At 39.4% G+C, this 18409-nt stretch overlaps 1 protein-coding gene across 6 annotated transcripts in view; it reads left to right on the top strand.

Annotated features, from left to right (window-relative positions):
• CLEC4D (C-type lectin domain family 4 member D) overlaps positions 1-18409 on the top strand; it is a 37448-nt gene that overhangs the window by 10282 nt on the left and 8757 nt on the right. For 4 of the 6 annotated variants that reach the window (XM_030321602.2, XM_030321601.2, XM_030321598.2 and 1 more), the window contains 4 exons: positions 11339-11437; positions 13363-13452; positions 16154-16258; positions 17415-17566. In XM_030321602.2, coding sequence (XP_030177462.1) covers positions 11413-11437; positions 13363-13452; positions 16154-16258; positions 17415-17566 — 372 coding nt within the window. In that variant the 5' untranslated portion in view covers positions 11339-11412. Of the gene's footprint in view, positions 1-11256; positions 11438-13362; positions 13453-16153; positions 16259-17414; positions 17567-18409 lie in introns of all 6 variants that reach the window. The other 2 variants (XM_030321599.2, XM_030321604.2) reach the window with 2 other exon arrangements.

Raw genomic sequence — 18409 nt, 5'->3', positions numbered from 1 at the left:
GGGGCTCGAACTCACGGACCGCGAGATCGTGACCTGGCTGAAGTCGGACGCTTAACCGACTGCGCCACCCAGGCGCCCCCATTTCTTTCTTTTGAGGAGATCTGTATTTTGTTTTTCTCTCTGGAAGAGTGTAGGTTCCTTTCTTAATACTTTGAGTCTGTGAGCGTGAGTTTGTCATTTTTATCTTCTCCCTTTCATAACATTGTCTTAGAACAGGGAAGGAGAGAAATATCTTGTAAAATACCGAGTCTCTGTCACATTCGAAAGGGACTCTGTGTCATCTAATTGGTGAGTCATTTACTGACTATGCAACCTCATACTGTTCTCTGAATCTCCCAGCACGTGGTGGGAAAATGGTGGGGCAGACAACTCCTACTCACCTTCTAAGTCATTCCTTCCTTCCTTCTCATCCCTATGCCAGCCCCAGACTGGGTTATGTCCTCCCATTTTTCTTCTTTATGATCCAGGAATTCTTCGTAGGCAATATTCATTAAATGTATAAGTATTTGTTGAAAATGATTTTCCGTAAGGCAAGGTCAACACTAGGAAGGCGGGTAATTTGGACCTATTTTGCCCACTGCCTTTTCCCCAGGGCCTGGGGAAAGTCCCTGGTACATAACAGCCACATTGTGGAATTAGTGAAAGGAGTAGAGGCTTTCTAAATATTTGCACCTAGGGGCGCCTGGGTGGCTCAGTTGGTTAAGCATCAGACTCTTCTGTGTGTGTGTGTGTGTGTGTGTGTGTATTTAATATTGGTTTTTTAGAGAGGGGGACTGAGGGAGAGAGAGAGAGAATCCCAAGCAGGCTGTCAACTCAGAGCCTGCCACATGGGGCTCCAACCTCCAAAACTGTGAGATCATGACCTGAGCGGAAATCAAGAGTCAGAGACTTAACCGACTGAGCCACCCAGGTGCCCCAAGAGTGGGACTCTTTGTTTCTGCTCCGATCATGATCTTACACTTTTTAAAATCGAACCCCCGAGTTGGGCTCCATGCTCACAGCCTGGAGCCTGCTTGGGATTCTCTCTCTCTCCCTCTCGCTCTGCCCCTCCCCTGCTCTCTCTCTTTCTTTCTCAAAATAAGTAAATAAACTTAAAAAAAAAAAAGATTTACGACTAATCAAGTGATTCATTTTTATTTCCATCTCCTTCCTGGTTTCTTCCTGAGGGATTTCCCTGGTACGTTTATTTCCTATATATCTTTTTCAGGTTCATCTTTAGGATGAGTCCAAATACGTTGAAGGCAACGAACTGTTTCTTTGCTAAGTTTTGACACAAGATTTGAGGCTGAAATGTTTCTTTCACTTTAGGGCAATAGTTCATCTGTGAGATACTGCCTGACAAAAGCCATTAAAAGGAAAATGGCAGAACCCAGAATCCCGTGGTGTGGAGGAGATGGAATAAGGCAAAAGCATGCACGGCTGAGAATCTTCTCAACTAACAGGCTTTGCAATAGAGCGCTGTGAAGTTTTGAATAGTGCGCTATCCTGGATCCCTCACTCTAACAAACCTTTCAGGTTTACATTCCATAGAATCATTTTCATTTCTGGGCCTGGTTGCTGCGTGTTAGTTTGCTAATGTGAAAGGGTTCTCTGACCAACATCCTTTTTTTTAAATTTATTTTTAACGTTTATTTATTTGTGTGTGTGTGTGTGTGTGTGTGTGTGAGAGAGAGAGAGAGAGAGAGAGAGAGAGAGAGAGAGAGAGAGAGACGGGGCAGAGAGAGAGGGAGACAGAGAATCCTAAGCAGGCTCCGCACTGCCAGCACAGACCCGGACGTGGGGCTCGAACTCACGAACCATGAGATCATGACCTGAGCCAAAGTCAAGAGTCGGTCAGCTTAACTGACTGAATCACCCAGGCACCCCTATTTTGATTTCTTTTTTGACTCATTGGCTAAAACATTATTTTATGGTATGTGAAGTATACCACAATAAAATGATAATGATAATTTCTTTAAATGAAATGGACTATATTCTGCAATCAAAAGACGTACAGTGGCTCAATGAATAATAATTTAAAAACTATATGCTGTGTGTAGCATGTAGTATGTATGTATACAGGAGCATGTTGTTTAACCTCATACATTTGTGAACTTTTCAGTTTTTGTCTTGCAATTGATTTCTAGATTTATGCCAATGTGGTCAGAAAAGATGCTTAATATGATTTCAATCACTTAAATTTATTAAGACTTGTTTTGTAGTCTAACTTATGCTCTTTCCCGAAGAATTTTCCATGCACACGTGAGAAGAATGTGTATTATGTTGTTCTTGGGTGGAGTGTTTTGTAAAATGTGTGTTAGCTCCGTGTGTCATTTAAGTCCAGCGTCTCCTTGTTCATTTTCTGCCTGGATGATCAATCTGTTGTTGCAAGTGGGGCGCTGAAGTCTCCTCCTATTATTGTATTGCTGTCTGTTCCCAGAAGTTTGTGTGTACCCTTTGGCCAATATCTCCCCACTCCCCCCCCTTCCCAGCCCCTGGTAACCATCATCCAACTCTCTCTGTTCCTCAGTTTGTCATTTTTTTTTTTTAATTCCACAAACAAGTGATATCATACAGTATTTATCTTTCTCTGCCTGACCTGTTTCATTAGCCTAATGCCCTCAACGTCCATCCAAGGGGTTCCAAATGGCAAGATTTTCTTCTTTCTCATGTTTAAATAATATTCCATTGTATGTGTATACCCTATCTTCCTTATCCATTCGTCCACTGACGGACAGTTAGGTGGTTTCCATATCTGGGCTATTGTAGTAATGCTGCAAGGAACATAATAATGCAGATATCTCTAACGATATCCTAATTTCAATGTCTTTGGATATAAAACTGGAAGCGGTGTTGCTGGGTCATGTGGTAGGTCTATTTTTAGCGTTTTGAGGAATCTCCATTCTATTTTCCATAGCGGCATCACCAATTTGCATTCTTACCAACAGTGCACTAGGGTTCCCTTTTCTCCAAATCCTTCTCGACACCGGATATCTCTTGTCTTCTTGACATAATTGTCTTACCAGGTGTGAGGTGATATTTCTTTGTGCTTTTGATTTGTATTTCCCTGATGATTAGTGATGTCAAGCCCCTTTTCGCGTGCCTGCTGGCCATTTATCTGTCTTCTTTGGAAACTGTCTATTCACTTCTTCTGCCCATTTTTAAGTCTGGTTGTTAGGGTTGGTTGGTTGGTTTGTTTGTTTTTGCTATTGAGTTGTAGTAATTCTTTATACACTTTAGATATTAATTCCTTATATGTGATTTATAAATATTTTCTTCCATTCTGTTGGTTACCTTTTCATTTTATTAACAAATGTTTTTGCATGTCTGGAAAAAAAATCTGTTTTAAAAAGCAGAAAGCAGGGGTACCTGGATGGCTCAGTCGGTTAAGTGGCCAACACTTGATCTTGGCTCAGGCCATGAGCTCGTGGTTCCTGAGTTCAAGCCCCACATGAGCCTCTGTGCCGTGGTGTGGAACCTGCTTGGGTTTCTCTCTCTGACCCTTCTCCACTCCATGGTGTTCTCTCTCTCTCTCTCTCTCTCTCTCTCTCTCTCCCTCTCAAAATAAAGAAATAAACTTAAGGAAAAAAGCAGGAAGCTTTTAAGTTTGATGTAGTCCCACTTATTTATCTTTAATTTTGCTGCTTGTGCTCTTGCTCTGATAGCCAGAAAAATCACTGCTGACACCAACATCAAGTTTTATCCCTATGTTTTTTTTCTAGGAGTTTTATATTTTCAGGTCTTTTTAAAGTCTTTAATCCATTGGGGCACCTGGGTGGCTTAGTCAGTTAAGTGTCTGACTTCGGCTCAGGTCACGATCTCAGTTCTTGAGTTCGAGCCCCACATCAGGCTCTGTGCTGACAGCTCGGAGCCGGGAGCCTGCCTTGGATTCTGTGTCTCCCTCTCTCTCTGCCCCTCCCCTGCTTGCTCTCTGTCTCTCTTTCTTGAAAGTAAATAAACGTTAAAAAAATTTTTTTAAGTCTCTAATCCATTTTGATTTCATTTTTATTAGTGGTGTAAGTTAAGGGTAAGAACCACATTCTCCCACATGTGGTTATATTTTCCCAACACCATTTTGAAAGGACTATTCCGTCTCTGTTGACTATTCTTGGCTCCCTTGTGAAACATTTGTTGACTGTATATGCAAGAGTTCTGGGCTTCCAATTCTGCTCCATTGATATGTGTGTCTATTTTTATCCCAATACCACTATTTTCATTACTATAACTTTGTAGTATAATTTGAAATCAGGGAGCGTGTTGCTCTGGTTTTGTTCTTTTTTTCGCAGGATTGCTTTGGCTCTTTAGGGCCTTTTGTAGTGTCATACGAATTTTATTATTGTCTTTTCTATTTTTGTAGAAAATGTCATTGGAATTTTGATAGGGATTGCATTGAATCTATAGATGGCTTTCAGTAGACTAGACATTTTAACAATATCAATTATCCGGATCCGTGAATACAAAGTATCTTTCCATTTGTTTGTGTCCTTAATTTTTTTCATCAAAGTCTTGTAGTTTTCAGTGTATGGGCATTTTACTTTCTTGATTAGATTTATTCCTAAGTGTTTCAGTGGTTTTGATGCTATTGTGAATGGAATTGTTTTCTTTGTTCCTTTTTCAGATGTTTTATTGGTAGTGTATAGAAATAAAATGATTTTCTGTATGATAATTGTGTATGCGGCAACTTTATTGAATTTGTTGATTAGTTCTAGAAGTTTCTTGATGGAATTCTTAGGATATTTTGTATATAGGATCGTATATACAATCAAAAGCAGTTTTACTTCTTTTATCCCTTACATCCCAGGGATAATTCCCATTTAATCAGGGTGAATGATCTTTTTAATGTTCTGCTGAATTTGGTTTGCCATATTTTGTTGAGCATTTTTGTATCTATATGCATCAGGGATAATGATCCGTAATTTTCTTTTCTTATAGTATCCTCATCTGGCTGTGGTATCAGAATACTGCTATCATAATATAAGTTTGGTAGTATTTCCTCCTTTTCAATTTTTTGGAAAAGTTTCAAGATTGCCATTAACTCTTTAAATATTTGGAAGAGTTCACCAGTGAAGCCATTTGGTCCTTGGCTTTTCTTTGTTGACAGGTTTCTCATTACTGTTTCAATCTCTTTACTGACCTTGGTCTGTTCAGATTTTCGATTTCTTCATGTTTCTAGGAATGTATTTCTTCCAGGTTATCCACTTTGTTGGTGTATAATTGTTCATAGTAGTCTCTCATGATCCTTTGTATTTCTGTGGTATCAGCTATAGTATCTCCTCTTTAATTTCTTGTTTCATTTCTTTGAGTACTCTCTCTCCATGTCTGTGTTACTCTAAAAGTTTGTCAACCTTTGTAAAAAAATTTTTTAAATGTTTATTTATTTTTGAGAGACAGACTGTGAGTGGGGGAGGGGCAGAGAGAGAGGGAGACACAGAATCTGAAGCAGGCTCCAGGCTCCAAGCTCTCAGCACAGAACCGGATATGGGGCTTGAACTCACGAACTGTGAGATCATGACCTGAGCTGAAGTCCGATGTTTAACCGACTTAGCCACCCAAGCGCTCTGTCAACTTTTTTAATCTTTTAAAAAATCAGCTCTTAGTTTCAATGATCTTTTGTATTTTCAGTCAGTCTTTATTTCATGTATTTATCTGGTCTTTGTTAATTCCTTTCTTCTGCTAATTTGGGTTCAGTTTGTTCTTTTTCTAGCTCCCTTGAGGTATAAAGTGAGGTGTTTGAGCTATTTCTTGTTTCTTGAGGTAGAGGCTTGAATCACTATAAACTTCCTTCTTAGAACTGCTTTTGCAGTCTCCCATAGGTTTTGATGTGTTGTGCTTTCATTTTCATTTATTTAAAAATGTTTTTTGATTTCCCTTTTGATTTCTGTGTTAAACCATTCAGGACCATGATGTTTAATCTCCACATATTTATGTTTTTTTCCAGCTTTCCTCTTGTTACTGGTTTCTAGTTTCGTTGTGATTGGAAAAGATACTTGGTGTCATTTCAATCTTAAATTTGCTTAGCTTGTTTTGTGACTGTCATGTGATCTATCCTGGAAAATATTCCATTTGCACTTGAGAAGAATGTGTATTCTACTGTTATTGGATGGGATATTCTGGAGACGTCTGTTGGGTTCATTTGGTCTAAAGTTTGTTTCAGGTCCATTGTTTCCTTAATTGATTTTCTGTCTCAATGATCTATTTGCTGTTGGAAGTGAGGTATTGAGATCCCCTACTATTTTGTATTGTTTCCTATTTCTCTCTTTAGGTTTGTTTAGATTTTCTTGAAACATGGATGCTCTAATGTTAAGTGCGTATATATTTATGTTTGTTTTATCTTCTTGATGTATTGACCCTTTATCATCATATAATAACTGTCTTTGTCTCTTGTTACCATTTTTGGCTTAAAGTTTATTTTGTCTTCTGTTAGGAAAGATTTTTGTTTTTGCTTGCATGGAGTGTCTTTGCCATCCTTCACTTTGAATCTCTGTATATCTTTTGAGCAGAGGGGAGTCACTTGTAGTCAGCATATAGTTGGGTCTTGGGTTTTGTTGTTGTTGTTGTTTTTTAAACCATCCAGTCATTCTATGCCTTTGATTGGAGAATTCGATCCATTAATATTAAAGTCATTATTGATAGGCAAGAACTTGCTAATTATATCTGATTAATTGTTCTCTGGCTGTTTGGTCATTCCATTTTATTTTATTTTTTTCTTCCTTTCTTACTGTCCTCCTTCGCAAATCAATGCTTTTCTGTAGTGGTACGCTTTGTTTCCTCTCTCTGTATCTTAGCGTATTTATTTTAGAGTTTTACTTTATGGTTCCCATGAGGTTTACATAAAACATCTTGTGGAGGTAACAGTCTATTTTATGCTGATAACAATTTAACTCTGCTTGCATGCCAACTCCATCTTTTACTCTCCCCCTTTTTATATTTTTGATGTCCCATTTGCATTTTTATTGCGTCACCATCCATTAACAAGTTAAGTTATAGCTATTTTTTTTAATGTTTATTTATTTTTGAGACAGAGAGAGAGAGACAGAGCGTGAGCAGGGGAGGGGCAGAGAGAGAGGGAGACACAGAATCCGAAACAGGCTCCAGGCTCTGAGCTGTCAGCACAGAACCCGACGCGGGGCTCGAACTCACGGACCGCGAGATCATGACCTGAGCCGAAGTCGGACGCTTAACCGACTCAGTCACCCGGGTGCCCTTGGAGTTTTGTCTTGTTCTTCATTTTCTTTGGCTCTGCATTGGTTTCTGGTGGTCTTTTCTACCAGTCTTGGAGGAATGGTAGCATGTAGGAGATGAACTTTATTGGTTAGCCTAACCCTGGCTCTTGATTGTCCCTCAAGCCTTTGTGATTGTCCCAGTTGTCTTTTTTGTTCTTAGTGGGTCCCAGTCATTGAGAGTGTACCAAGACCTGTCAGTGTCTCAAAAGGGAGGATCTCACTCAGCGCCTAGATCCAAGCCAGTTGGAAGCTGGACCCTAAGCAGTAGCTTTGAAAGTATGCAAGTAGTTTTCTTTCATGGAAAGACTGGAAGCTAGTTGTTTCTTTTCACTGTCTCTGTGCTGAGCCCTGAGGGGATAGCCATGCAAGTCCTCAAGAGTCCCTTAAGAACTGTTTCTTTGTGGGGTCCCTGGGCGGCTCATTTCGTTGGGCATCTGACTTCAACTTAGGTCATGATCTCTTGGTTTGTGAGTTTGAACCCTGCATTGGGCTCTCTACTGTCAGCACCAAGCCTGCTTTGGATCCTCTGTCTCTCGCTCTCTGCCCCTCCCCTCTTCTCTCTCTCTCTCTCTCTCTCTCTCTCTCACTCTCTGTCTCTTAAAAATACATAAATATAAAAAAATAAAAAATTTAAAAAAAAAAAACCTGTTTCTTTGCTACAGTCTTGTGAGTCCCCTCGATACAAACCCCATTCACTTTCAGAGATAAGTATTTTGGGGGCTTAACCCTCATGTAACAGTCTTAAAAGCTGGGGCGGTAGATATTGGGTCCAAACTCTTTGCTCCTTAGAGAGAGACTGAGAGTTGTGAGTTCCCTCCTGATTGTGTGTTGCTATGCCAGCGGTGGGGTTTATGGTGAGCGTGTGTCTCAGCTTTCCTACCCATTTTGGTTTTTTCTCACTTGCCTGATGTGCAGGGGTCACTCATCTTTCTGGATTTCTTTCAGAGGGATTTATTCCACAGGTAGCTATAGATTTGGTGTTTCCATAGAGGAAGTTTCAGGAACCACCCATGCCACCATTTTGGATGGGAACCCGATAATGATGTTCATGCCCTTTACTTGTGACATCAGTTTATTTTAGTCTGTACTTTTCATACGGTTTATTTTTTTGCAACCCGGTGTCTCCCCCAGAAATACTGTGCCTCTACTATCTTTCTGGCTAGCGTTATATAACTCACTGGCTTCATCTGTTAATGTTATTCCAAAACCATGTGGTCCTTATTTTTTCAATCAGTAAGCCCATGTTGGAGTTTCACCTTTTAGGATATAAGTGAGTCAATGCTGTGAGTTCTTTCGCTTAGTTTTATCTGACTAATTCATAGTTTTGCAGCACACTATGAACCCTCTATCTACTCAGCTACTTTGTACTGATGAACTCTTGGTTTCCCTTTTTACCTGGCTATTAAATATAACAACAGGTGCACACTGGTCCGTCCTGTTGTTGGTAAAGAGTTGACTTTTTTTCCAGGATTACTTGTCTTACCATTTCTGGTATCTATTATTTAGTCTTACAAACAAAGCAAGGAGATACCTGTGCTTAGAAATGTATACATTCTTACAGGAAGAAACAAACATATATATCAATGTACACATCATAATAAAAACTTTGTCTACCAAAATCAATTAAAAATCAACAAAGCTGTGGAGAAAAACAATTAAAAATAAACAAGGCGATCATATTTATTCATATTTTGTATTACAAATGTAAATGATTTCCTTTTGGGTCATTGTGAATTCATAAACTTTTATACATTCAGGTAGTTCTAATTAGCCATCATAATAAAAATATATTTATATAGAAATTGTTTAAACTTGTCCTTAGAGTCCTTGCAAGTAAACTGCTTTATCTTTTTTAAAAAATTATTTTAATTTAATTTTGTTTTAGAGAGTGTGAGAGAGCACAAGTGGGGGAGAGGGCTAACAGGAGAGAGAGAGAGAGAGAGAGAGAGAGAGAGAGAGAGAGAGAGAGAGAGAGAATCCCAAGCAGGCTCCATGCTGAGCATGGCTCCCAACATGGGGCTTGATCCCATGACCCTGGGATCATGACCTGAGCTGATACCAAGAGATGGACGCCCAACTGACTGAGCCACCCAGGTGTCCCAAATTCTTTACCTTTTAATAGAGTTTTCTGTGATAAAGATTGTGTCTTTCCCACAGGAGTTCACACTTCCTTTTTCTTTGCCATAACAACCGTGCTTTGTCTTATGCAGGAAAATCTTGGAGATTAATCGAGCTCTATTACCTCTTACCCAACTCCAAAGCAAAGGTTAATATAGCATTTGCTCATTTTCATATTGTCTTTTCATGATCTTAACTATATGGTGGACACAGCTTTTCATTTGGCTCAGGAAACTTTCTAAAACAGACTATCTCTCATGTGTTTGAAATCATGTTTGTTTTCTGGAAGCACAGAATATACCAGGTGCACTTTATTTTCTCCTGCCCTAGGTGGGATTTATATATCTTCTAAGACTCCTAGGTGCTTTAAAACATTTTTCAAATGTTTTTTTATTTTTGAGAGAGAGAGACAGAGTGTGAATGGGGCAGGGGCAGAGAGAGAGGGAGACACAGAATCTGAAGCAGGTTCCAGGCTCTGAGTTGTCAGCACAGAGCCCGACAGGGGGCTCTAACTCACAAACAGGGAGATCATGACCTGAGCCGAAATCGGACACTTAACACACTGAGCTACCCAGGTGCCCCACTAGACTCCTAGATAATTTTGATAAAGAACACACATTGGGATGCCTGGGTGGCTCAGTTGGTTAAGCGTCCCAACTCCTGATCTCAGCTCAGGTCATGATCTCATGGTTCATGGGTTTGAGCCCCATGTTGGGCTCTGCACTGACAGCACAGAGCATGCTTGGGATTCTCTCTCTCCCTCTCTCTCTGCCCCTACCCTGATCACACACATGTGTGCTCTCCCTCTCTCTCAAAATAAATAAACAAACTTTTAAAAAAAGAACACATATTACTTTAGACAAAGATCTAGTTTCTAGGGTTGCTCGTGAGAATTTGTGGGTAGGTAATGTTGTTGCTCTGGGAATACTTTTGGTTATGACAGTGTTGAAAAATGTGTTGTCAAATTTATAATTTTACTTCCTTCACTCCCAACTTAACATAGCAAAGTAGTCTTTCATTCAAGATCACTAAATATATATGTATATGTGTATGTGTATGTATATGTATATGTATATGTATATGTATATGTATATGTACATATACTTAAAGTAATATTGTAGCTTAAGGAAGAATGCAGGTGGATGGCCATATTTTGGAAGCTAGAATTTAAGAAAGATCTCTAAGTTGCTAGATACTTGTTTTTGTGATCTCAGGCTGCTGTAACAAAATACCATAGGTTGGTGGCTTAAACGACAGACATTTATTTTGGACAGTTCTAGAGGCTGGAACATTTGAGATCGTGATGCTGCAGCTTGGGTGGGAGGGGACCTAAACATTCAGTCCATGACAGTACTGTAAATGAAGCCAGGGACCCTGATAGTGTCTCTGTCACAGAATGTTACATTTCCTTTTCCTTTGCCTTAACAAGCTTATTTTCTGTCATCTAGGAAGATTCGGGGAATTAATCAACAGCTCCACCATTCCTTCCTTAACTTCAAAACAAAAGTTCCTGTGTCTTTACATACAGCACACATGCACTGTGTACATTAGAAGCTTTAACTCATTGCACACATTGTCTTTTGCCATCCTGTACACAACTAACTGAGCTCAGAGAACGTCTTAGGGGAGAATCTACCTCAAACATGTAACTGCCTTTGAAAAAGAAAAAAGATGAGGGAATGTTTATTAAATTTTTATAAGACATAATAATGATTCTTTTTGGGGCATTACTAAACATTTTGTGTGAATGAATAAAAACAAATTGAGTAATTTCACGTGACATGCTGATAGTGATCTCAACATACTTCTGGAAATTTCTACTGACTGTTTTTGGGTGTTGCTTTCCCAATTTCCTTTTGTCTTTGCTCTGTGTCCCAGAGTGAATCAAAGGAAGCCCGTCTTTGAAAAGACTTCTTTTGACTTATTTTTTATACAGGGAGCTTTCTGATCTTATTTGGAATAAGTAAGATTAATGTTCACTCTCAAGTATTTCTGAGGGTATACTCCCTTACTCACAGGACTACACCCTTGTGGAAAAATACAAGAGGTTTCTGGTTCTCCCAACCACTGGACAACAGAGAGTTAATACACAATGAGCCAAGAACCTCAAAATAAACGTGAGTACATTCTCTCCTTTCAATTTGAAAGAGACAAATGTGATTATGACTAAGATTTTTTTTTAAGTTTATTTATTTTGAGAGAGAGATAGCAAGTGAGGGAGGGGCAGAGAGGGGGGAGAGAGAGAGAATCCCAAGCAGGCTCTGTGCTAACAGCACAGAGCCCAATGAGGGACTCAAACTCATGAACCATGAGATCGTGACCTGAGCCGAGATCAGGAATCGGACATTCAACCCATTGAGCCACCCAGGCGCCCCATAATTAGGACTAGGATTTAAAAATACAAATTAACAAAATTATAGTTATGAAATTGAAGATGAGGAGGAGGAGGACATTAAAGGAAATGACAATGACTTTGGTGAAGAGGAAGGTCATAGATAGATTCGATTATGTTGGGAAGGGAAGCTTCTTTATGAAATGCAAACTGGGCTAAAAGAGGAGGTAAAGTATACAAAAGAAAAATAAGATGGGAAGAAAGAGAGCAATTCGGGAAGATTCTTTTAAAGGCAAGAGGAAGAAGGAAGATCTACAAAACACGATGACCAAGGCTCACAGTTTACCTGGGGGCTCTGCCGTTATCCCCTTTTATGCTGCACTTAAGTGTCACAATGTATTTGCTTTACAAGAATATTGAGTAATATTTTTGAGAAAGAGAACAAATGCAGAAATACATAATTTAAAAATTAATTTTTTGCTTCACCTCATCAACCCAAGCATGGCAAACTTCAATGGAAGCACAGAATACACTGGTCTTGAAATTTTTTATGTAACAACACATCTTGAAGACTTCTGTTGATACTTACTGATGTATATGATTATTTTAATCACTGTGCAGAATTCCATCATAGAGACTCGCCATAATTTAAAATCTGCACTAATACACAAGCAAGTGTTGGTTTCTGGTTCTGGTACTGCAATGAATATCCTTTCCTATAAATAAGTTCAGTTATTTTCATACGACAGATCTCTAGGATTGAAATTGTCGCGGCAAATGTAATGCATTTAAAAGCTGATTAAGGGGCGCCTGGGTGGCGCAGTCGGTTAAGCGTCCGACTTCAGCCAGGTCACGATCTCGCGGTCCGTGAGTTCGAGCCCCGCGTCGGGCTCTGTGCTGACTGCTCAGAGCCTGGAGCCTGTTTCTGATTCTGTGTCTCCCTCTCTCTCTGCCCCTCCCCCGTTCATGCTCTGTCTCTCTCTGTCCCAAAAATAAATAAACGTTGAAAAAAAAAAATTTTAATAAAAAAAAAAAAAGCTGATTAAGGCTGCTAACTTGGTCTGTCTGAAGGCTTTCTAATTTATATTTCGTCAGTTGCATTTATTTCCTCACCAAGAGAGTTAATTTTCCCCCCAACCCTACCAACACTGCATTTTTTTTGTTTTCCTCTAAAACTCTCATTTGTGAAAAAGTATATCATTATATTTTAGTTTACATTTCTTTGAACATCCTTTTTTTGCTTAATGGCCATTTATAATTTCAGAAAATTAAGTTTTCAGCAAATATCCGGATCCGGTTTTTGCTTAGTTTTTGAATTGACTTTTGAAATTCTCTACACAGCGTAGACAATAATATTGTGACAAAATTTTCTTTCATATGGTGCTTGTGTCTTAACATTATTCGTGTTATATAGATGTTTAAACCTTTATGGACCCACATTATCAATGTTTTATTACTTGGGGGTTTTGTGTCTTGCTTATAAAAAGCCCTTCCTATTCAAAAAAAATGTTTATATTTTTATGCATGTATGTGTGTATCAGTAAGCTCTAAAGCTGACTTATTCAGGAGGAAATCTTTAAGCTCTCTGCTAGATCTAAAATATTTTGGATGATCTCATGTTTAGCTTGCTCCTCAGTAGAGTATTTTCCTTAGTTCTTAGTTCTTGTGGCTGAGAAGACAATCTATTTATCTTTCTTTTTGTCCCTGTAGAAGAAGGCCAGCCTTCCCACCTGATCCCTTGGGCCATTGCTATTTTTTTCATCTCACTCCTCAGTGCTTGTTTTATTGCAAATTGTTTGGGTAAGTTATTACCAAAAGTGGAACTCTTTGTGAATTATTTTCTCAACTAAACTTCATAAAGTTGCTCTAAGCCTTTTGTTATCTTGATTTTCCTCCAACATTTCAATTCATAATATTTTTCAAGGTCTTGAATTTAAAATCCAGAGCTCTGTACTTAACCTTCTATTCTTGATGGTGCTGTCTTGTGTAAGGGAACAAAATATGGAAGTTAGAGTCCCTTTTCTATACATATGAAGGGTGGTGACTATAGTAAATCATACCCCATTTTTACTGAGATTACTAAGGGCTGCATGTTGTCAGTAAAGAGTAACCAGCAAAAACCGAACTTTCTGATGGACCGTAGTCTGGCTTTTTTTTTTTTTTTTATTTTTTTGATGTTTATTTATTTACGAGAGAGAGAGGGCATGAACAAGGGAGGGGCAGAGAGTTGGAGACGCAGAATCCAAAGCAGGCTCCAGGCTCCGAGCTGTCAGCACGGAGCCCAACGTGGGGCTCGAACTCATGAACCGTGAGATCATGACCTGAGCTGAAGTCTGGCGCTTAACCGACTGAGCCACCCAGGCGCCTCTTTGAAACAAAGAACAATGAAAGATTTGTTCTTTCTAATAGCAAGACCGTGTGTAAAGTTATTATAATTACACTAATATAGCATAGGTGCAAGTATGGATGAATAGACCAGAGGAAAGATAAAGAGAGCTTAGTTACAGATCCTGCCTATATGAATTTCTATATAAAACAGAAGGGGATATTGCCGTTATAGGGAAAGGACAGATTTGTTCAGTTAATGTGCTAGAGGACCATTGGTCATCCTTATTCAAAAAATGAAATCAGTCTCCTGTTTTATACCTTGTACAAAACCAACGCAAGCTGGATTATTGGCCAAAATGTGAAAAGCAAATCGATAATCCTTTTTAGAAGATACATGGAGAATATGTTCATATCTTCAAGGCTGGGAATAATTTCTTTTTTTTTTTTAATTTTTCTTAATGTTTATTTATTTTTGAGACAGAGAGAGACAGAGCATGAACGGGGGAGGGTCAGAGAGAGAGGGAGACACAGAATCTGAAGCAGGCCCCGGGCTCTGAGCTGTCAACACAGAGCCCGACCTGGGGCTCGAACTCACAGACTGTGAGATCATGACCCGAGCCAAAGTCGGACGCTCAACCGACTGAGCCACCCAGTCACCCCAAGGCCGGGAGTAATTTCTTAAACAAGTCACAAAGTGTGCTAGCCAGTGAAGAAACTGTTGACCAATTAGACTATATTAAAGTAAAAATTACTCTACAACAAAAACACCAAGAAATAAAACAGCCATTGGAGACGGTGTTTTTAATATATAAAAAAATGGATAAAACAATTTAGTGGATAGTATATATAAACAATCCTTTCAACCCAATAGGAAAAAATACTGACAATACAGCAGAAAAATAGGCAAAATTTCGAATAGCCGTTATAGAAAAGAAAGCCTGAAATGTCTAATGAACACATTAAAAAGGTCAAGTTTTGGGGGAAATGCAAATTCAACTCACAGTGAGGTACCTTTGCAAATATACCAGGATGGCAACAATGGAAAGGTCTGGCACTATTGACTATTTATGGTGTGGAGGGACTGGACCTCCAATGAATTGCTGCTAGTGGGAGCGTAGAACAGTACAACCACTTTGGAAAAGTTTGCCACTATCATAGTTGGCAATATGCATATCCTATTACCAGCAATTCTCCTAGGCGTGTAGCATCCTACAGAAAGGCATGCTTATGTGCTCTAGGATGCATGGTCAAAAACTCTCCAAGTGGTACGTATAGCTCACAGGAGTCAACATGGCAAGCGATGCAAATATTTACCAGAAGACGAATATCTAAATACATTTTAGTGCATTAAGACAACAGATCACTTTATAGCAGTCAAAATTAATCGATTATAGTTGTGTGTAGCAATATGGACAAATTTCAGAAGTTAACACTGAACGAATGGCCGAAGGAAAAGAATGCATATTTTAGGATTTGATTTATATAAAGCTCAAAAGCAGGCAAATCTAATCTGTATGGTTTAGGGATATGTCATTAAGGGGTACGATTGTGAGGCAAAGCACAAGGCGATTACTTTAAAAGTGGCATAGTTACCTTTAAGAGACTGAAAGTGGGTTGTATGTGGGATGTGACTCATAAACCTTAGCAGGACGATCCCTGTGTTTACTAAAAATCTCCGCCTAGCACAGATTGTGAGAAAAAACAGAGGCTTGCAGGACTACTGCCATAAAGCACAGAATGGATAATGTGCTAATAAAAAAATAATTTTGGGGGCACCTGGGTGGCTCAGTCGGTTAAGCGTCCGACTTCAGCTCAGGTCATGATCTCACGGTCCGTGAGTTCGAGCCCCGAGTCGGGCTCTGTGCCGACAGCTCAGAGCCTGGAGCCTGCTTCGGATTCTGTGTCTCCCTCTCTCTCTGACCCTCCCCCGTTCATGCTCTGTCTCTCTCTGTCTCAAAAATAGATAAACATTAAAAAAAAAAATTAAAAAAAATTTTTTTTTGCAACTCCTTTCAACCAGTTCACCCAGAGCTGGAACAAAGGACTGCGTAGTAAGAAAAGGGATAGTTACCTTAACTCTTACGGGAAGAGAAAGGTCAGAGTGACCAGCCCCATTTCCCTACTTCAGGGGTTTTACAGGAAAAGAAAACTAACTTGTTTTCCTCCTTGACAGTGACTCATTACAGCTTTCTACACTGCAGGAGACGCATGGGAATGTTCAAGTTACCAGAGTATTACAAGAAGATAACATGCACCAAAGAGGAATCAAAACTGAAAGGTACAGATAGCAAAGGGCATAGGAGAATTTCTGTCTTACTTCCATTTCTATTCAGGTTCATAATCTGATTTAAATTTTTTTAAATGTTTATTTTATAAATAAAGGGGAGGGGCGCCTGGGTGGCTCAGTCGGTTGAGCGGCCGACTTCGGCTCAGGTCACGATCTCGCGGTCCGTGGGTTCGAGCCCCGTGTCGGGCTCTGTGCTGACAGCTCAGAGCCTGGAGCCTGTTTTAGATTCTGTGTCTCCCTCTCTCTCTGCCCCTCCCCCATTCTTGCTCTGTCTCTCTCTGTCCCAAAAATAAATAAACATTAAAAAAAAATTTTATAAATAAAGGAGAGAAGCGGGGAGGAGCAGACAGACAGAGACACAGAATCTGAAGCAGGCTCCAGGCTCTGAGCTGTCAGCACAGAGCCCGATGTGGGGCTTGAACTCACAAGTGGTGAGATCATGACCTGAGCTGAAGTCAGACGCTCATCCGACTAAGCCACCCCGGCGCCCCTCATAATTGGATTTAAAGGAATCAGTAGTAAACCAGGAGAGATTAAAAAACATGAGCATCTGGTGCAAGAATGAACATCAATAAATAGAAACAGATTTCTCACGACTGTAGTCAGTTGAATAACTGAAGAATATAACAATACATTTAGGGTCCATTTTTGGCATCCAAAACATAACATTAACTTAATTCCATTTTCTTTTGATTCAGACATATCTTAAGGACTGTTTCCTTCTAGAATATGCAGCTTTGCTGAAGGGACTTTATCTCTTTTATCATTCTAGAATTTGTAAAATCTCATCTGGGAAAATGGGGAAATGCTTGACAGTTCTAGTAGGTTCTCTGCTCCCTTTACATATAATTTCCTACAAAAGGCTTTATTCTAGAAGATACATGTAGGGACATGGAAAAATGATGATGTCTTCTAAGAGAATATCTTCTAATTTTCTCACAGTCACGATGTGATTCAGACAGTTTTGTTTAGAGAATATTTAGAATGTAGTTTTCAGGATTTTTTTTTTAAAAGGGGAATAGGATGATTTTGGTAATCATGGTATTATTTCCCAAAATGTGAACTGCATAGTTAGCAGAAAAGTTATGCAATCTGTTACAGATGATAGGCTCCTTGTAAGTAATTTTCATGTCAATTTCCTCACGAGGAAGCACCTGGAATTGCTGTCCTACTGGTTGGAGATCCTTCCAGGACAGTTGCTATTTACCTCTGAATGACAACAAGACATGGGCAAAGAGCGAGAGGAACTGCACGGACATGGGGGCTCATCTGGTCACCATCACCTCAGAAGCTGAGCAGGTATGTTGGGAGGCTCACATCAGTCTCTCTGCTGGTTTGAATCTTTTGGCATAGACAGGAATTTCTTTGCTCTGTCTCTGTGCCTTTGCTTTGTCTGTTTCCTCTTTCTTCCTTATTTTTCTTCATCTGGCCAACTTCTGTTCTCTCCAGATTTGATTCATGTATTATTTCCTCCAGAAAGTGACCCTGACCATCTTCCCTACTCCATCCTCCCTGTTCCCGTTTGGAGATACTTCCGTGGTACTTTGTGTATTGTGTGATCATGGCTCTTGCTTCGCTAGTGTTAACTGGGAGGTTACCTGTTCACTGCCCCATCTCTTCCAATGACTCTGACTTTGTAGAGGGCTGGGGCCATGCTTTCCTCACCTCTGCATCTCCAAAGTCTTGTGCAGCGCTAGGCACACTGGATAGGACCTGATACATGTTTGGTGAGTAAGTGAATACGTGAATGGTTAATCATGACTGAGTAAGTGAATATGTGAATGGTTAATCATGACTGAGATAGCTTCTCAGGATAAAGCATAGGAAAAATAATTCAGCTGTCTGGTTGTAATTCTAAATAAAAAACAATTCTTAAGTTTTATTCAGTTTTTTTTTTAAAACCAATTTATTTCGTCATATAATATACTTCCAGAGATGTACCATAACTCCTAATCTACTCTTTTCTTTGTGAAGGGGGTTTCCTGGAGAATTCTGTTCCAATGGTTTTGCAATCTACAGGTTCATTGACTCTTTGAATAAAATGGAACTTAATTTAATATGCAAGCCATTGAAGAGACAATTTTATTTTTTTTATTTTTATTTTTTCAGTATATGAAATTTATTGTCAAATTGGTTTCCATA

Source organism: Lynx canadensis, chromosome B4, assembly GCF_007474595.2.
Source record: "Lynx canadensis isolate LIC74 chromosome B4, mLynCan4.pri.v2, whole genome shotgun sequence".
In the NCBI taxonomy this organism is placed as follows: Eukaryota; Metazoa; Chordata; class Mammalia; order Carnivora; family Felidae; genus Lynx; species Lynx canadensis.
Note: the sequence above shows the minus strand (reverse complement) of the source record. Positions and strands in the feature narration are given on the sequence as shown.